This window comes from Fringilla coelebs, assembly GCF_963513975.1.
Source record: "Fringilla coelebs genome assembly, chromosome: 2".
Lineage (NCBI taxonomy): Eukaryota > Metazoa > Chordata > Aves > Passeriformes > Fringillidae > Fringilla > Fringilla coelebs.
The window spans coordinates 79,373,747-79,395,058 of NC_140029.1; the positions used below are offsets into that span (position 1 = coordinate 79,373,747).

The window sequence follows — 21,312 nt, forward strand, 5'->3', positions numbered from 1 at the left end:
CTTCCCAAGCAAAATGACCAAGTGTAAGTTTCATCTACTGATTTTTCAGGACTCCTGGCATCAACTGCTCTTTATGTAGTAAAGTATACTAACTTTACTATAAGTATAGTAGTAAGTAACCAGTAACCATCCCACCAGTAACCATTATACCTGGTTAGCAGCATCTAAAACCTTATGTACAAGGAGACAAGCTGGGTGGATCACCTACAGGCAACAAACTCAACTCCCTTTGGCCTGTGTTGATCCTGCAGAGTTCCCTGCCTGTTCAGCCACAGGCAAGGGTGCACTACTCTCACTCTAACCTTACCTGCAGTTCTCATTCATCACCCTGACCAGAGAGAAATCACCTTGCCATAAAAAGCCTACTGGCTGTGGCACAGCGCTGCAGCAAACACCCAGCTAATATAGAGGAAGTGCAGCTTTCCCACAATTCATTCAACAGGCAAGCTAGCTTTATTATTTTTCAACTGTATATACAGGTAATCTGGGTCTTCTATACATTCCATTAACAGGAAGTTCTTTACATTATTAACATAATAAATAACATTTAATCAGCTGTGCAAGTCAGAGCACAAACTTAATTGCACTACTACCAAAGTTGATAGCTCATCAAAGCACATACTTCAGTTAAAAGCAAGATGCCAGGACTAAATGGCACGACTGAGGCACTTGCAGTTTAAAACACCTATGTGGTTTCTCTCACTCCTTTACCACCCAAAGCTGTCAGCTAGAGACAGGGTATTACCCCCTACCCTACAGCATTTTCCTAAGGCAGGATTTCTGTAGAAAAATTTCACTTGATCATTAAGCAATGTAATTCATAAGCTACTTTGCTCCTTTTCTAAGCACTCAAACATCCACCCCCACTGATGCTGACAAATGCAATGTAGCAGATCAAGAACCAGGGATGCTTTTTGAAGAGAGCCCCACAGAACACCTTTGAAGGGGTTTTACCTGTTCTCCCTCAGACAGTCCCAGAGATGAAGTCATTGCAGCTGCACACAGAACAGAACTGACAAAAGCCCTCAACACCCAGGACTGCAGCACTGTTCCCACATGAGATGCATCCCTAGAGGCCTCCCGGATCAACAGCAGGAAATGGCATTGGCACATCACACACGCACCAACCCACGTACATGTGCAGTGCTTGGTGTGCTGGGACAAAACAGAAGGGCTGCTGGAACCATAACACAGGGAACTGTGGGAACCCTACTGTTAAGATTCACTGGCCATGTACCTTGAAAATAGAATTGGATTTAAGCTAGACCATAATATATACAATCAAATGCAGGGATGGAGAGCCAAGAGCCTGTAAGCCTATATTTCAAAAGTGTGCTTAGCATACAGTAGTCTCTTCCACACAGCAAGAAAGGCAGCTGCTTTAGATTCAAATGTAAGTTTGGCCAGGATGCTTCAAGAACATCTCCTGCAGAAGAGTCAGTAGTCCCAGCTGACATCATCTTTCTGTAGAGAAGTCTGTAAGGTCTGCATGTCTCTCAGCAACTGAAGATTTTTCCGACTCCTTTCTCCAGGCTTCACTTTGATGGGACCTGCATTCTTTCCTTTTGTGGTTACTGTAGTTGTTACTTTAACCTCACTGACTGGGAACCTGCTGTCTTTTATTTGTTTAGCAGAAGTCTTTCTGGACTTGCATTCTCTCTTAAGTCTCTCTAGCTGAAAGAGAAACCCAAAGAAAAACATTAAGAAGTGATCTTGTTTCAATTTTATGTTCAGCAATTCTTCCAATCAGCTGAAATATCCTACCACTTACCTCACCCAGGTAAGGTAAGTCACACTGAACAATAAATACTTTATTTTCCTTACAAAGCATTGTTATAGTTGCATCTTTAGGGCTCTGTTTAGCTTTCAGTGATTACCTCCTCTCTAAAAACTGAGATGTTCATTATGGGGGAACATTGCCATCAGGAATGTAACATAAAAAGATGCAGATGAAAGAAGTTGATTTACCACTGTTACCATCCACTGCTTTAAAAAGAAAGCAAGGGTTTTTTACATACACACTAGTAATTTTAATAGCTAATCACTGTCAGAGATGTAGCTTTGAAAGAATAGCAGAGCTCTGCTGGGGTGAAAAGGTGGTATCCACACACAGCTCTGTAACATCGCAGCATGTGAGTCTCAGTACTCCCTGTCAAAGACTGAATAGGGAACTGGACAGTCTGAGGTTCACACACATTCATACACCCAAACCACAACATGGGTGGCTTCTGTAGCTCCCCTCTGCAGGTGGTGGTGCTCTCTCCTTCTAGCTGACAGCATGCAAGAATTTTCCTAAACCCCAGCTGCTAAAACTTTTGCCAGCTGCACATGCAGCATCATTACTGCTGAGAACTACAGCACATCTGCTTCTCTGCAGCAGTTCCTCTGAAGATCATAAGATATCAAAAGTGAGTAATGCTTCTAACAGCAAGCATTTCACAGGTCCATTCTGGATGTCAGGTCTCAGCATGTGTTTTGTGTGTAAGTTACATCAGGTGAGGGTGAATAGTAGTTTGTATGAACTGAACCAGATTAAATACATGGGGTTAAACTCTTTGGAAGAAATTCACTAAAATTAACGAAGACAAAAGAAAACAGAGAATCAGTATGTTTTATAGCTTTGAATGAAAAGGCTACATTATCCAAAACATTCTGAAGCTTATAAAATAAGAAAAACAGGCATTTTGAGTCTTAAGAAATGCAAATCAAAACATAAATAGGTAATTTACTCCAAGTGAAGGAAAACTGTTCAACAATGTTCAAGGGACAAGAGCAGTGTAAAATGCAATGTGAGAACAGATGCGAAAGCCCTGTCCAGGACAGGGTGAAAAATGGGCACAAGGGTGACAGAAAGGATGTTTCTGCAGAAATACTGAGATGGATGGAGGTGTGCAGACTAACTTGGGGACATCAAAGGTAGAATTAGACAGTGCTACTCTAGTTATTTCTGCTTTATGCAATTGCTACTAGATTAGGATATAACATAGAAACCCCTGCTTAAGTCAGCAACTCTACATAAGTATGACCACAGGCAAAAAACCTTACCTGCAAACGATGCTTCCGAACTTTGCTGATTTGGTCTGCCTTTGCTTCCATCCTTCCCACCAGTGCATCAAGTTCCTTCTCCAGCTCCTCCCTCACTATAGCAGTTGGGGCCTCCAGGATGAGCTTTGACAGCTGCTGGTGATCACTAGCACACAATTCAGACAGAACAAGGCTTGCATCAGGTTCCATTGGCTTCTACATCTTGTACCCAGTGCAGAAATAACACTTCTAGGAAATCAGCAGCCAGACATGTGCAACACACCATAATAAACCAGTAAAAAGTTTTGCTGGTTTGCAGCATTATTACAGTAGCACATTGTGGCAACAGGCTGCTGCAACATTGAGTCTCAACAGTTTAAGTAGCTTCCAACTACAAGATGCATATTCAAAATGACCAAATAACCCTTTGAGAGCTTGATCTCAGCACTCACTCAGTTAATATTTTGTGTATCTGCAGCTGTGCAATACAGTAAAAATTCACATTCTGTTAACCAGGACAAGCAAAACACGCAGGAAAGCTATCCTCTAATGGACTATTTGTCCAGATCCTGCTTTTGGCTAGGATAGAGTTTTCATTTTTAGTAGCTGTTACATTGCTGCATTTGGATTCAGTACAAAAATAATGTTGATAACACCGATGTTTTCATTGTTGCTTAGCAGTACTTACCCTAAGCCAAGGGCTTTTCAGTGTCTCCTGCTATGCCAGTGAGCAGGGGCACAAGAAGCTGAGACAGCTGATTCAAACTGGCCAAAGGGATATTCCATACCATAGAATATCATGCCCAATATTACAAACTGGGGGGTTTATAACCATGAGGGGACAATTGCTGCTGGGGATGAGCATCAATCAGCAGGTGGTGAACAACTGTACTATGCATCACATGATTTTTTACCTTGCATTTTATCTATCTCATTTTTTCATTATCTTTTACTTTATTTCAGTTACTAACCTGTTCTTGTTTCAGCCCATGGGTTTTTCCTTTTCCCAATCTCCCTCCCCATCCCACCAGAGCAGAGGGGCAGGAAAGCAGCTGCGTAGTGCTTAGCCACCAGCTGGGGTTAAACCAAGACTATTTTCTGGCACCCAACACGGGCCATGAGGAGACAATGACAGATCTGACCAGAGTGTGTGAAGACAAATCTTTTCCACCCATCGTTGTACCGGTTTAGTAGTGGCAGGTCGCAATGCTGGTTTACGGTGCCACAAAATCCCTGGCCATGACATTCCCGGGGGAATGGGTGTCCTCCGCGCACCGCGGGAGTCACCCACTGGAGAATCCGTGTAACTACACCTTGCTCCTTCCCTGCTCGGCAGCCAAGCCTACACAGGAGACCGGTCCCACTCCTTCCCTTCTGCTCCGGGCTAATTACAGCAGCCTTGGGGAACTCGCGGGAGTTCAAACCAGCGTGGTCCCAGTGCTAGGATCAGCATGGTGCAGAACGGAGTTCAGATCAGGGCAGGATTTGTATCTGGGGGCAGTGAGTGAGCAGCTGCGTGGGACTGAGTTGCTGGTCAAACCACAACAGAGAAAGCCACCTTCTACACTAAAGGCAGGATAGTGAGGGTACACACCACAGGGAATCCCGAGTTTCACCTCTGGGGCCACAGGGAGAACATCAAGTGGGATGCAAAACCTATGCTTCAACCCTAGAGGTACAGGTATGTGAATTGCAGGAAAAAAACCACACAATAGGAAGCACAAATAGGAATTCTTCCAGGAAAGTTGCTGCTTAAGTCTTCAGTGGGCAGCTCCCAGAGTGGCAGGGCTGATGTTATTCCTGATCCTATGGAAAGGAATTCTAATTCTTTTTTACAGGAAATGAAGAATCCTAGGACCAGTACTAGAGGAGCCCTGTCTCCAGCCAGATGCAGGAGAGGGACAACCAGGTTTACTGGACTGTGTGGCTCAGATGGCCTGGGCACATCAGCCCCATGAGAGTACAAGGCTTTACCAGACCCTGGTGCAGTGTACCCTAATGCCATCAAGCTGTACAGGGGCAGAACCCACTTGTATTTCTGGAGTGATGGGGACATCCCAACAGCTGATGGTCTTGGAGACTGAAACCAGCCTGACAAAATGACTGACAGAAGCATCCCACTGTGCACTGGCCCAGAGGCTCTGTGCACTCTTGGCAGAGACTGTCTTGGGCTGGGGCATTTTAAGGACTCAAAAGGGGGGGTCTCCACATAGCTGCCTTGGAGACAAAGGAAATGAAGCATCTATCCTGCCTTGTCTCTCAGAGGACCCTTCTGATATGGTGCTTCTGAAGGTCAAAGAACAAGAGTGATAAAAGGATTTGGGTTGGAAGGGACCTTAAAAATCATTGAGTTCCAAACTCCCTACCATAGGCAGGGCCATTTTCAACCAGAACAGGCTACCCAGAGCCACATCCAACCTGACCTTGAATGTTTCCAGAAATCAGAATCCACACCTTCCCTGGACAACCTGTTCCAGTGCCTCACCATCCTCACAGTAAAGAATTTCTTCCTAATATCTAATCTAGGTCTGCTCTCTTCCAGTTTAAAGCCATTATCCCCCAGGCAAACACTATACACCCTTGTAAAAAGTCTCTGGTAGCCTCCTCTGAGCCCTGAAAGGCCCCAGTGAGGTCTCTCTGGAGCCTTCCCTTCTCCGGGCTGAACAAGCCCAGCTTTCAGCCTGTCTTCAGCAAAGGAGAGGGGCTCTCTGATTATCACCCCTCTGATTGTCTTTGTTGGCCTCCTCTGGACTCACTCAATCCAGGCCCACATCCTTCTTGTGCTGGGGGTTCCAGAGCTGATGCAGCCCTGCAGGTGAGGTCTCTCCAGAGCAGAGCAGAGCAGAGGGACAGAATCCCCTCCCTGGCCCTGCTGCCCACGCTGCTTTGGATGCAGCCCAGGACATGTGTGGCTTTCTGGCTGTGAGTGCCCATGGCTGGGTCATGTCCAGCCTCTCACCCACCAACATCCCTAAGTCACTTCAGCCATTAGCTACCCACCCACCACCTTTTCCTGCCCTGAAGGACTGTTATGACAGCTGAGCCCAAAGTCATGGACTAAGTTAACTCAATAGACCAGTAAAGGGGCAGTCCATAGACTACAGAATGATATCTGTGTGTACCTACATCAAAAGACTGGAAGGGGGATGGTGGTTAACTGGAACATACTGGAAAGTGGGCAGGACGTATCTGGTTCAGTATAAGGGGTGAATCCTGCCCATCCCCACACAGGGGTGGCATGGGTGTGGGGGTGTGTGAGTGGCAGCAGGGTCCACACCACAACAGTCCACTGCATTTGGGGCTGTGACCAAACTTCTCCCTTATCTCTTCTGAAATTAATACTGCTACACATAAGCATAGGGCTGGTGTTCAGACTGTTTAGCAGAGACTCTAACTGCAAGGACAATTGATAGCCTCTGCAGCCAGCAAGACAAAGATTACATTCTAGAGATTTCCTAAACTAAGAACTTTCTCAGGCAAAACCTTCCAAGTTCAAAGCAACAAGGCAAAAATATGAAACATCTGCATTCATAATCATCTGCAGAAGAAAATATGCCACACTCACAAACTCATCTGTCCAAATTCATCTTGTAAAGTCAGCAACACTTCTGAGAGCTCTTCCTGAGAGGAGGACGAGTCCATTGTCAGGGATGGCCTTTTGCTTTTGCAGGCAGGATGACCAGTGCTGGTGGGTTTTGCTGGAGGATCGTTCACCACATGTCTGTTACACAAAGCTTTCGAGTGATGTTTCATCAGGTGTAGCACGTGCTGCACGTTGGCAGTAACCGAATGACTGGGACTGGTAGACTGAAAGGAAAAGAGATTTCTTTTAAATAGGATTATCAACAACTTGATAATACTGGAGAGCATTCAAAAACAGTGCCACTTTTGCTTTGCTGACAAGAATATAATTTTTGTTTGAATTAATATGCACTAACAAGAACATCTTGTCAAGCAGCATAGTGCAGGCCTATTTTTGGAAATACCAGCTCAGCTAGTTGTCAATATCCAACAAGTATTTCAAAGAATCTGTATGAAAAGTGTCAAAGAAAATTAAGTGATCTGACCACTGGGTGTCAGAAGTGCACCAATTCAAAATCCCTTAAGGAGCTGCAGCTACTGGGCTTTAAGCTTTGGAATTAATCAGCTCACCTTCCCAGCCACAAAGGGTACATCACCCAGACACAACCTGTAATGGGGCTGCACAGTGGAATGTCTGACAGAGCATTTCTGGAAAGAAAGAAGAGACAAGTATTTAGCAAAAATTATAATACAGCAAACCCACTTTGCTTTGTAGTAAAAGAGGCAATCTGCTCCCTGATCACATGCACACAACCTTATTTAACTCCTCAATAATTGCCCTTCTCTTCCCCACATCTTACCTTCTCTGGCTGCTTAGCTTTTCTCCTAGGTTGTCTTACTTTTGGAGAAAGCAGTGGTGATGCTGCTTGAATCAGTAGTCTGTTGGTTTCCAGGCTTGTCTGAAGCTACAATTGAGGGAATAAGGGGAGTTACTGAAAGTATATTAAAAAATAATCAAAGATACTGCAAGCAGAGAACCACAAGAATTTTTAAAACATAGGCTCTCCAGAAGCAAGGGCTGCAAATTTTTAGGGTGTTTTTGCAGTCAAAGGCCTTAAACATTAAATACTTCCTCTGTTAGCACTACTCATCAGTAATCCTAGTAAATTAGAGAATTAGCCTTAGTCCATTAGTCCCATGCAGGAAAGTGCCAAAACATCAGCTGTGCTTTACACTTGGCAAGGAATTGGGGAGCTCAAGCCACCCAACCATGATCAATTGATCCCATGACACATAGTTACTAGGCAACTACTCCTTCTGTTCTATTAAATTTGACAGTAAAAAACCTTCAAACAAACAAACAAAAAAACACAATAAACAAACTAACCACCAAACCAGCTGTTGAAAGAGTTAAGGTTAGAACTTCCTGTTGACAGTGAGAATCCTAACACACTTCGCTGTTCAAGAGGCAGATACTGCATGGCTTTAGGAATCATGTCCTGAAGAAGCATTCAAAGCACAATTTTTCATTATTAATTTGAGGTACCCCTTTCCCCATCACACCAAACTTATGGCAAAGGTTTATGTTAGAGCCTAACACATTATGTCCATAATTCTCCAGCATACAATCAATGCTCAATGAACACCACACTTTCAGATTAGAAGACCACACAGCATCCTTAAGGGCTCATAATCAAGAGTATGTTGCCTCTTTTTCACCTCCTTCCATAATATTTTAATTACAGTTAGGAACAAGGAAGTCCATTTGTCAACTTTAATATATTGAAAGGTTGCCATGCATACTTAATTATGGATTAGTCTGAATTTCTATTCCTCTTCCCCAACTTTTAGTAGAGAAATCAAAGTTTCAGTGCACATGTGGTGATAGTTTCCAAAAAGCTCAGAGAACGTCAGAACATTTAGTACCTCAGGCAGAAGGAAAAACAAAAAAGGAAGAAAAAAAAAAAAAGGACTAAAACTAAAAAAAAAAAGACTAAGGATTTCACAATCTGAGGCATATGGGGGGCACTTTCAGTAAGCTTAGCTGAAAAGTTGATACAAAGGAAAAGAGCTAATTACAGTGCATACCAGTACAAAAGAAATTTCCTGTTGGTTACCTCAGCTGCTTTTTCCTGAATAAGCTTCCTTGCATGTTCTTCCTCATAAAGCTTCTGTTCCAGCTCTTTCATTTTTCTCTAGTCAAAGTTGAATCAAAATAATAGTGTTACTATTGAAACCATTATTTTTTCTTCCTGAAGCCTACAATATTAAGAGCTTGCACAAAACTGAGTTCATCTTAGGACTTAAGGATAAATGGAGATTTGAGCATTAGAATGATTGCAGATGTTTTGCCTGTATATGCATAAATACAGCAGTCAAAATTTTATGCTTAACATTTAAATTTATTTATTTTTATTCATTTTTCTATTCTTACTTTCACAATTGGTATCTGAAGTTATGTCACAGCCAAATACACACAGAGCAATACACAAGGCCCTTTCTCTTCAATTGTAAAAACACCCTAGACAGTGGGTTGCTTTGTGTACATGATCCTCCAAGATTCTGTACTACAAAAGAGCTAACAAAGGCATGTCATTATAAGGCAAGAGAAGACTTGCTTTATTTAGTATTTTTGCTAAAATCTGTAACTTACACTCTTGCAAGAAAAGAATTTTATATCTAGCCACCTTCCTAATAAAGAAGAGGGAGGAAAGGTTGTATGATGCCCCTGAGATACCTTTAAATAAAACTGAAGTAATTTCATCTTTTTATCACAAGAGCTTTAAGACCTCTTTTGAAACTTTTTCAAAGGAAAAGGTTAACAGGGAAAGCACACATTTCTTTGTAAACCTCCAACAAGATGAAAACATGGTTTAAACAAGATAACTTTCACATTGGAAATTTCAGTGTATTCGATAACTTTCTGACTTTTTACAGCAGTGAAACAACAACCCAGAGCTCTAGTCCACAAAACAATTTCCCTTCTCTTCCTCCAAAGACTGATAATTCACAGAGCCACTAATCAAATTTAAAGCATGTTATACAGAGTGACAGCTGTATTTGCACACTTGTTTGCTTATAAACCCACTACATAGAGGTACTAAATATTTCAGTTCTGCTTTACTTAAGCATTAACTGCAAGAATAATGTAATGAGCTGTTATACAAAGGTGTTAAAAGGCAAAAGCCTGGATAAACACTGAGGACAAAAGCACTATATATAGGAACCAACTTTTTCTTTTGAATGAAAGAATCACTCTGATGATTTTTTTTCCATTCAAAACAAAGGTATTCCATGTAACTTAAAATCATCTTCTGCCCTTTACAATTATTGGCACATCTCTTTGTATCTATGTGGTCAGTCTCAAAGACCTTTTATTAACCTCTTAAGTCTGACAGAATTTTTAGTATGAAAATACTGAGGAAAATATTCTGTTTAAAGTAAAGATTGACATGAAGCTAGGCCAAGGCTTTTATTCTGAAATGAAAGAGTATTCCCTCAGCTACCTGTTCAGCTGCAGGGTGCAGCTCAAACTATACAGCAACAATGTATCTTATGGTATCATCTGTGACAGACCCTGTTAGAAACTATATATCCAACTTTGATTCCTAAATAATTTTTTTCTTGGTTATAGAAGAAGGTATTAAGCCAATTACTGGATTGTCACTAAGAGAGAGGCCACAGAGCCAAGCAAACTGACCCTGTCCAGCAGTGCTGCCCATCATGTAAGGCAGCACTGCAAGGGGCAGCAAGCAGACTGCAGGTCAGCACAGGGGTGCCTGAACATCCACTCAATCACCAGGAGCCACTGCAAAAAGCTTTAATGACAAAATAGAAATAAAATATTTCAATGACTATTTTTGACCTGTTTTCTAACAGAAAATGAATTTCATGCAACCACCTACTCACAGAACCCCAGAATCATAGGATTTTTTAGGCTGGGGTTGAAAGGGACCTTTAAAGATCACTTAAGCCCAAGGGACACTTTCCACTAAACCAGGTGGTTTCTCAGAGCCTTCTCCAAATTCATCTTGAATGTTTCCAGGAACAGGGCATCTGCCACCTCTGCAGACAATCTGTTCCAGTGTTTTGCCCAATCCAGATTTGGGGGTAGTGGTTTTAAGTCTCACTGTCAGCATTAAGATCAATTACTATAAACTACAGTTGTTGAAAATGTCATCCACACACACATTCAAATTCTGGCCATCTGGCTACAAACAAGACCACAGCCCAAACTGCACTTTTAGGGAACAGCCACATTTCTTACTCTATCTTCACACACAGACATGTTCAGATCTTCTCAGTCATCTGTCCAGAGAGTGCACTGCAGGACTACAGTTGAAATAAAGACACCTCAAAAGCATTTCCAGGGTAAGTACTCCACATACAAAGCAATCTCAGCATTTCTTTTTCACAGCCACTACTGACATTATTGGAATTACAAAGACAATACTTATAGGGCCAGGTAGTGTCTCTGGGGAGATTAAATGCTCTCAGTAAGACCCCCACACAACCTGTCCCTGGCAGTGTCTGAACTCAGAGGCAGATACATCACTGCTTACTCATCAGCCATCACCTCATCACTTTCCCTCCATCTCAGCACACCAGTCTCTTATTTCTTGCTTCAAATTCAACTTGAAAATGTTCCTATGATCTTGCCACAACTACAGCACAGATCAAAGAGGGAACAGATGCAATGCTTCTGAGTAAAGAGTGCAGTCACTATTCGAAGATATTCAGGTAATACCTATCACATAGATGCTCACATATGAACATAGCCTATAACCACAGAGGCAGACAGACCTGGCAACCAGTAAATGGCTCATAACTACATAATGATGACAAGAAAAATGAATTCACATTACAGCTAAATCTAGATTTATTTCAGGTCCTAGAATTGCTTCAAAATTGTGTGAATTTAGCACTCAAATCCTCTAAAACATATTTAATTGTGGCAGCTACTAATTCCTAAAGATGAAGAATCAATGCCCTCTGGTTTGATCCAGAAAAGAACACAAAAAGAACCATAAGGCTGAAATTATTTTCCCTAGCCAAGCACAAAAAGACAAACAACCCGGTCTCGCCAAACTTCAGCTACTACCAGTCAAAAACTTAGTAAAAGCCTTTCAGAGGGAATGCCAGTTGCTGAACATGTTATTTCAACTCCAACCCTGGAGGAAATCACTGCTACTTTGAGAGTACAAGACCCAGGAGACTCCTATTTCTCTTTGCAAGTGTTTGGCCTAAGTAAGCAATGCAGCCACTTGTACTCTACAACTGCAGCTCACCACAACAGGGGGTCAAGATCTTAAAAAGCTTGTTGCAGCTGCTTTGGCTCAGGGACTTCCAAGAAGAGTTGCAGCGTGTAAATGTCCTGCAGCAAGCCAAGCAGCTAAAGATTTACTACCAAACATCATTTTATGTACTTCTGGAGAAACACCATCTATTTCACCACCTGAGGTAAGGGCTGGTTTGCAGGATGGCCAGCCTATGATTTTGACAGAATCCAGAACTGCCATCCAAAATATCACAATCTAATTATGTGCTATCTACTCCTTTTTGGGGGAACAGGGAAGAAATTTGCAGAAGGAAGCCTCTCTCTGGTTAAGCTCTCTGTAGTTTCCAGGCTTGGGAGACTTGAGGTGTCTCAGCAGCAGAGAGAGGTATGTGGATGGAGCATCAGAGGCCAACACCACAGAGGGTGCACAGAGATGCATGGGGTTTGTGTGTAAGGCATTGGTAGCCATGGGGCTACAGGGGTGGCTTCTGTGAGGAGCTGTCAGAAACCTCCCCGCGTCAACAGAACCAATGCCAACAGAGCTAATCGCCAGCTGGCTCCAAGACAGACCCACCACTGGCCAAGGCTAAGCCCAACAGCAATGGTAAACCTCTGGGATTACAGACAGGGAGGGGGAAAAAACCTGCTGGGGAACTGCAGCCAGAAGTGAGGAGTGAGAATGTTTGAAAACAGAAGCCTTGCAGACCCTAAGGTCCACAAGGGAGGGGGAGAAGGTACTCCAGGTGCCAGAGCAGAGATTCCCCTGCAGCCCATGGTGAGATTGAGTTTTATTTCTCATCATAAAATTAAAAAATTCAAGGGTGAACCCACCACAACAGAATATGACCAAACACAGTCATATTGAGTTTGTGGAAGCTACTGATTCAAACAGAGTCCTGAAAAGGCAGACTAACTCAAACCCACAGCACCCAGTGCTAGAGGCCTTGCAACATGAGATCACAGGAGTCTGCACACAAAATAACTAGTAATAATTGTGTTTCTTAAGAAGGAGGGCTAAGAGGAAAAAAAACCACCAAATTCATACAGGCCAGGGTGAATCTTGATAATAACAAAGAAAAGAACTATTAGCATTCAGTAGCATAGAAAGCAAGTCAAGATCTTAGGAATGGCTGCAATCTTACAATGCCTAGGCATCAACTAAGCACAAAAGAGGAACACCAACAGACTGTTAAGGCATAATAAAACTCCAGCTTGTAAAGTGCAGCACAGTGCCCCATAGCCTACCTGGACACCTACACTTGCAGCAATAATTTCAAGTTTTCACAACCCCTCAGTTTAAAATAAAGTTTAGTCACTGTCTTACCCTAAAGCACTAAGTTTTGCTCAGCTCTGCTATTGGCATAAACTATGAAGCAGAGATTACAATAAACAAGACAAATCTGATACAGTATCCAAGACAAATGCCAGACCTCTGCTGTGGACTGCATGGTAGTTAGTCTGCTGTACTCTTTTTCCAGTATATCCAGCTTTTCCAATTTAGACCGAACGTGCGATTGGTCAAGAAGCCGATTTCTCTCCAAGGAGCCCTTGAAGGGAAAAGTGAAAAGACAAACAATTATAAGCACAGGAAAACAAGACCATCTATAGTAAGCATCTTTGTAACATCTTTGTGTCTGGAGCACAAAGGAAGTCCATAAACAGTCCAAAGGAGCTACTAATTCCTCTGTGCAATTTTAGATGGTGCTACAATCAAGGAACAAACTGCACTACTGGTCCACCAGTGTTGGGGAGCCAGAATTTAACAACATCTGAGAGAGGATTATGCAGTCTCTCCTTCCTCCCAACTCAAAGCATTACAAAAAAATTATGCAGAAATTAGAAATAGCTTTCTTGATTTTTTCTTCTATTTAACAGACTGAATAGAATAGCCACAGAGACCAATGAGCAGATAGCTCCATATACCTAATAATACAAAATTCAAGTTCATTTTAGATGTAGGCAAAATCCTAGTCACTGATGATTGGGAATGATTGGGTGATGATGTGAAATGGAAATTTTACTGCTATTTCTACAGAATCAGTATTTCAGCCTCAGTTTAGCAAGAGCAGTGCTAGTAAAGAAAATCCCCAAAGGCCTGAAAACACAAAAGGGAGGTCTGTTTCCCAGTGGCACACAGGTATAACACTTGAGGATAAGGATAAGCTACTGCAGTAAGCCAATCATGCAGAAGCAAACAATTCCCATTGATGCCAGAGGCTGCTATTACCTTAGAAACAGGTGCACAAAGAAAATACCAGCGTCATAAGAAAACTGGGAAATTTAATTAGGGAAGCTATCCATACCTAAGAATATGAAGGCCAGCTGAAGTAGACATCCATACTTAAAGGTATAAAAATTACAGTAACTATGAAAAATCATGACATTAATTATTGACTTTTATGATTTAACCCTGAGATAGTTTTGGGAACAAACCTGTTTCTCCAAGAGATGAGACTTCTCATTTTCTGCATGCTGGATCATTGTTCTCATGTAGTCCAGCTGTTTCTCTAGAAGTCTGCATCGAGACTCAGCAGCTGCTAGCTGAGAAGTCAGTTCTGAAGATAACAGAAGGCAGAAAGTAGAAATCATGCATTGCTTGTTTCTGGGATTTTCTTGTTGTTGTTGTTTCCAGGACAGTTTCAAAACAAACATGAAAAGGACCATCTAAGAAACTTACATATTGTGCTTAATGAACTTTTGTATAAAAACCCCTAAAATGAAGAATGCCTTAAAATTCTTTCTTTTTAACTCCCCATGTCACCGCAAATTAAAAGATGCTGAACAAAGTAAATTAAAATTGGTTTATGCATTTATAGGAATCAAGCTTCATCCACATCAATGTACTATAGTATTTATATACACTTTGCAAACAACCTTGATTTTTCTTTGACACTTCAGTCTTGTCTCGTTCTTTGTCTTGCATTTGTTCACTCAGTAATTTTTTAAAGTTTGCTGTTTCCCTGCTGAGGTGTTTCACATTCTCCTCTGCCTCAAATCGTTCCAACTCCAGTTGATGAATTTTTTCCTGGAGATTCTTCAGAGCAGAAAATATTGCTGCAATTGAAAAAGTACCATTTGTTAGATACCATTAAATCTTCACTTCAAGACAACATTAAACTTGAAATGTTATTATAAAAACATGTTATGTAAGAAGGTCAGAGTGCTCCTTACCAGCATCCAAGAGTCCTTCCAGGAATTAAGACTTGTTTCCCTTTAAACCATAACTGATTCTAAAACTAGTCTCAAACAAATAGATGCCATTAGTGCACAGCCTTCACCTGACACATTTGGGAGAGATACAACTATTTCCCAGAACAAGGCATATAAATATTGTGTCAATTGCAAACAAAGTATCCTCTGACCCTCTATCAAAAGGAAATGAAAAGTCACAACTAGATAGTGAAAACAGCAGCAATTCTCCATACTAGTATTATTCCTACCACAACAAATTCATGAACAGTGTTCCCATGAATGGCCACACAGCTTAGTAAAGGTTAACGATGAGAAGGGCTATAAAAGTGCTTATAAATAAGTGGACTTCTTTTTTAATTCTTCTGGGTTTTGTGTTCCCCTCCTCCAACTAAAAATATAATCTCCTTAGTGCTGAACCATTTTGCCTTTCTGCTGCAGTCCCAGCTTTAGTAAACAAAGCCTTTCTATATTCTTCACCACAAAAGGAAAATCAGCTGTAATAGAACACACATCACCTTGCAATTAGACCATCTGCTAGTAATCTGATGTATTACCTGTCTCTTAGTTAGGCTGTTTAATTCTGTGAAGGGAACCATAACCATAAACCCTTTCCCCTATACAGTGCTGCTGAAGTTAAACATAAGAACATCTGTACACACAGCTCAAATAGCAGACTAATCTGCATTAGCCCACTCCTTTGTGCTTAGATCCACTCTAGAGAAAGAAGGTACCTGTAATAAAGCATGCTTGAGCACTAGAAGAGTTGGGACCGCATTTTGGTTTGTCCATCAGATAACACACACAAAAAAATTTAGAAATATTATGAAATCTTGAAGTGAACAACAGCACATGAGAGTATCACATCAATGCAAGCCTGTTAAGTACAAAAGAAGTAGCAGGAGCAGTCACAGTTAAGGGGAAGCTGCTGATAATTTGACCCTATTTGCAATATCACAACCATCAACTGCGCCCTCGTCTGTATTTACTGTTCCTAGGATTCACTTGAAATTGGCACAGCTGAAACAATGAACCGGTTTGTTACTATTATTGTTAAAAGCTACATTGAAATCTCTGTATATATACAATAATGACTAACAAAACACAACAATGAAGCAACTCAAGCAGTGAATAGATAAAGGTGAAACCCAACAGGCTAAGTATTATACACTCATTCCTGTCAAGAGTATTAAAGCCAACTGCGCATGTTGACACAAACATACAACACAAAGACATTAAACCCACAATAAACAGAATTTAATATACTCAATTTCAGGATTTTACAACAAGATTTATTTAATATGGGGAATGGGAGGAGCAAGAAAAAACCAATAAATTTTGCCATTTAAAATTAATTCACACATCCTTAAATTTACTAAAATATACACTGCAGAACATTTCTGCATTTTTAAAAGCTATGCAAAAAGAGAAACCTACTAGATCATTCATGTGTTGGGTTAAATTTTCGGTACATACTCACATTCGCTTGCACTTTATTTAAAGATTTTTTGAAAATAAAAAATTTGCTAGTTTCTAAAACAGGATATAATTTATCCAATTGTCTTGCATCACCTATCCTCATTTCAGAGTAGGCAGAGTCACCATTAGAAAAAAAATGCCAAGTGAAAACTTGGAAGTCAAAACTTTATTGCTAATGCAACATATAGCACACTCTACAAAAATACACCTGCATCAGTAATTCATAAGGAAGCTCTTTCCTGCACATCCAATTTTTCATCTGTAAAGATTGTTTTAGTTTTGTGTCAACAGCACTCTCAAAACGGATGGCCGTGAGAGTACATACTGCAATTTAAACAGTGCTGCAAGAACTGAGATTTCATCTTTAAGGTCATTAACACACAAGTCTCTAGTAACTCAGACATGAATTCTGTTATTGGAACAGGGACTTGAGGCTATCATTCTGATTTTTTACTTAGTTTGGGTAATATTAGAATTTACCTTAAATATTTCTCACTTTTCTCCATAAAGGAAAAATATCAAGCAGTTCATACTTTAAGCCTCCATAACACTCCAGTCCTAAAGGGAGCATTTCTGCAATGACCCTCAGCCAAACAGCTCTTCAAAGGATCAGTCCTGCTCTGTCTCCCAACTCCTCATGATGCACCCTCTATGTACCCCAAGGCAGCTCTGGAGTAAGTCTCACTACATGACAAGCTAATCATTAAAACAACAGAAAACTAACCACAAATAATTTTTTTGTTCATGTCCAGCATGGGAAAGGAGGGAGAAGGAATCACCTAGAAACAAGAAGAATAAATGGGAGCAAAATTGCCTCCCTTTTTGGCGCTGTGAGCTTTCAGTTCTGCACTTTGCTGAAGCCCTCTCTGTATCCCTCAAGTCTTCACTGATATGATCAATACTCACAACACATCCTTCGTGCATGACAAGCCTTCCAATGTTAACAGGACCAAACCTCTTCCTTCGCTCCAAGCCATTCTGGGGACTAAAATCTCCTTCTTTCTAACTCAGCTAGGAACTCAGGAGAGGAAGACTGAAGAAGGGACAAAAGACCTGAGTAGTTAATGAATTTGTACTGACAGACAATTTTACAAATCTCTACTATGAAAGAGGAGCATATTTCTCCATTTGTAAGATGACCTTTATCATCAGGTGCTCTTTGGAAAGAGAAGTGCCAAGGACCTACAAAACAAGTGACCTGGACATCAATGGGAATTGATAAAAGACATACAGTATTCTACCACGATTTGGAAACATGCAGGAAAACAACTTTGCCGAACCATTACCTCTGCTGTGGCTTTCGGGATATGGAACTACTGGTTTGCATGGGGAACGCCGCAAATCTGAATTAATAAATGGCTTTTGCTTTGGATATTCTATAAATGAAGCTGACGAGAGCCCATCTGTGGCTGATGTAGAGGTCTGACTGTTGCACAGATCATCCTGAAAAGAAAATAAAGCTGTTATTCAGCACATTTGTTTCTTTGTCACAACAACAAAAATAAAGAAAAGTAACATTCTATCAGATTATGTGCAGAAGGACTGCTACAGGAGACTCATATCTCAAAAGCTGTACTTCCTTCTTTATAGCCTTAGGATGTGTCATTTTACATCCAACTCCCCCACCACTAAAACCAGTATCAAACAGAAGAACATCTTTCCCATACCAGTTTTTGATTTACACTTTTTTTTCCATTTACTTGTACTGTCTACTACTTCTTAGGAGAAGGCAACCCACAATCAGTTGGAAAACAACCACCTTCTTAATTACTGGTTCCATTTACTGCACGAGATACGGCACAAAGGTGGCCAAACCTGATAGGGCACACCCAGGACCGTTGTCCTGCACCCCTGATCTAACCCAAGAGCTCACTGACTGCACATGGGGCACAGGACACTCTGCAGCTGGGAAGGTGAGCTGAGAGTCCCAATCCCTCCAACTTGACTCACTTCTATTCATTTTCCTTATCTTTCTATTAGCAGGTGGAACTTCACAAGACACATCCAGATGACTTTATGCTACAGCTGATTAGTGGTATCAGCACAAGAAAACCAGCAGATCACAGCCAGGAAAGTACTCCTGCCTCTAAGCAGTAATGGACACTTAAATCAACTTCAGACTATTCTGAAAAATGTGGCTATAGAGATCATGGATTTCCCAGCAGTCTGCACCAATTTTGCAACCTGCTGTGCTTTGGATGCTGCAATGACCTGAAAGGACCACCTAGCTGGGAAGATGCCCTTCTAAATAGGGGAGACATGGCAGAATTGTGTGTCTATGGTTTTGACTCAAAAACTATCTACCTGGCATAAGCCTTATAATCTGTATATACAAATGAAATTGAATGCTTATTTTTAACTTCTCTCAACTGCACCCATCAACTAAATATCTCAGTGATAGAATTGGAAAGCACCCTAAAAGAGGTGGGCTGCAGGCAGATGTAAAGCTCCTACATGAGTAAGTAAAAGGAGCAATTGCAGATCTTGGCAGGGTGTTTTTATGCTTTTGCATTGGAAGCATATCATGACCTAAATTAAAATACAGAAAGTATTAAGTATCTCATATCAAATTACACAACAGCCCAAAATGCATTACAAGGAGGCAAATATGGGGAAAAAAGTAAGAAATTTTTAAAGCTATTTAAAGCCCATACACAGCTGATTTCCTCTTATAAACACTGATTCATTGTGAACAAGAAAATTAGTATCCTAACTATTCTGAGTGTATCAATTGGTGTTTCTAAGCACAGTTTTATGACTGCTTTGCAGTTTGTGTTTATAACATTTTCCTACACAACATAATGGCTTTCCTCAAAATAACTGCATTTGCACATGCATTTTCTACCACAGAAAGTGAATTGAAACACTAACCCCTAATTAAGAATATTTTAATAAAACTATTTTTAACAGGTGTTTTTTACATAAATACACTGTTTCACACTCAGCAGCCTCACAAGTCCAACCAGAGCACATGAATCTATCTGATCAAAAGCCTGTTAGGTGCTAACATCAAAAATGCCATCAGCATTACAGGATATGGCATTGATGAGCACAGAATACTAAGACAAATTGATGGAGTAAAAATGAACCAAGCAAAACAGAGCATTTTTGCAGCAGGCAGTAGTACAGGAACAGCAACAACATAAGCCTCAGCAACCCAAACAGCAACTATTATTCAAATATCAATATCCTGTGTGCTATTGATTCAAACCAAAGATACCCCATCAAACAGTCAAAACAAAAAGGGTTGAAGCCAAAGTAGGGCTAACAGCATCACCATCCTTCTAGATGTCACTATCATCTTTTATGTCTTTACAGGTAAAGTCTTGTCTGAAAATTAAATCCATTAAATCCAAAATTAAATCCAACAGCATAAAAACACCAAAGTAAAGGAATTCTTTTGTTTGTTTTTGCTGCCATTAGTAACATTTTTCTAGCCATCAACAGACCAGCTGAAAGAAAAAGCTGGTGTACTCAAAGCCCTGGAGCACTAAAGTAACACAAAGCAAAGCAAATTGAGGCTTTTGATTAGTTACATGTCTTCAAAATTCCCCCTGTATGCAGGCAATAGGCACTAATTTGAACAGTCAGTAATAATAATTTGAATAGCGTAGTAGTCAGTAGAAATATCTGCTTCAAATAGCTACTCAAAAAATTTGTGCTGGAATATCATCTATTACATAGACAATAATTCTTTTTTCAGTCTAAATAATAATTTGCTACCACATATATTTTTCTTACCCATTTTTAAGCAAAAGAGTGGCTTATATTCAGTTTCATAAATAGTGACTTTAGAGAATTTGACTCAAAAGTTTGGGAAAGTTCATGAAACAGCATCAAGGAATTTCCTCACAAAGCTTAAACATCACAGCAATTCTCTGCTGCTCTCCCCTATTTCTCAAGTCATTAAAAATCATTTAATTGGTCCTGCTCTTGGAAAGTCTCACAGGGAGTATCATGCTCTGATGCCCAAGAAAATTGTGAAAAAAAAAAATCAGGAAACTCTATATATTTGTTCTGAATATCAGCCAGGTCATGTTTGCTAACTACATCTTCTCTCTTTCAGGGTACTCCTCATAATCTTCTTTAAGCCACACTAAAGCCTCAGAGTAGTAAAGGAAGAAGCTTAACAGTCCCACAAGGAGCCAAGCACACCCTATTACATAACAGTGAGCTGAGCACGTTTTATCTCCACAGGTCAGAGAACTCTGCCTTCCAAAACTCATGGCTTTCACCACTGCACATCAGCTGCCTGTCTACTCAAGCAGAAAGAAGGGAATATTAACAACACAGACCAGAGATAACTTAACACATCACCAGCACAGGGACCTCCCAAAGCTCTCAAAAGGATAACACAGTGAGGGAGACACAAACTCGTACAAAAAGTTTTTAAAACAGGGATTAAATTAGAATGGGTGCTATTACAAGTTCTCATCTGGGTGCTCACAATCAAAAAAAAAAAAAGAGGAAAAAAAGAATTAATACCTGGCACTGCTCTAAGTGACACGCAGTAGCCTTCGCACAGGGTTTAAAAAAAAAAAAAAAAAAAAAGCAAAAAAGCAAACCCGGGACAACTACGTAGGGAATGAGAAAAAAAAAAACAACCAAAATAATGAGATACTGAATGTAGTGATTATAAAACATCCGAGTACCCAGTTATTCAAACTTTCACAGTCATTTTGGAGGGATAGTCTCAATTAGCAGCCTACCTACCATCCCCCCTTAGAACACTAGGGAAGGAAGGACAGCCCCTATCACCCACAGGCCAAATTAAGGGCTGGCTGTGCCTCCCTGATATAGGCTGAGTCAGGAGCACTCTA

General features: G+C 40.8%; 1 protein-coding gene across 1 annotated transcript in view; it reads right to left on the reverse strand.

Annotated features, from left to right (window-relative positions):
• Positions 1 to 94: 94 nt before the first annotated feature.
• Positions 95 to 21,312, reverse strand: part of CEP57 (centrosomal protein 57) — a gene marked incomplete at its 5' end in the record, with an annotated part of 22,762 nt that continues 1,544 nt past the window's right edge. Inside the window, 10 exons of the mRNA XM_084201027.1 lie at positions 95 to 1,674; positions 3,046 to 3,190; positions 6,590 to 6,831; positions 7,177 to 7,254; positions 7,407 to 7,511; positions 8,664 to 8,741; positions 13,255 to 13,371; positions 14,258 to 14,379; positions 14,699 to 14,878; positions 17,779 to 17,935. Coding sequence (XP_084057153.1) covers positions 1,438 to 1,674; positions 3,046 to 3,190; positions 6,590 to 6,831; positions 7,177 to 7,254; positions 7,407 to 7,511; positions 8,664 to 8,741; positions 13,255 to 13,371; positions 14,258 to 14,379; positions 14,699 to 14,878; positions 17,779 to 17,935 — 1,461 coding nt within the window. The 3' untranslated portion in view covers positions 95 to 1,437. The remainder of the gene's footprint in view (positions 1,675 to 3,045; positions 3,191 to 6,589; positions 6,832 to 7,176; positions 7,255 to 7,406; positions 7,512 to 8,663; positions 8,742 to 13,254; positions 13,372 to 14,257; positions 14,380 to 14,698; positions 14,879 to 17,778; positions 17,936 to 21,312) is intronic.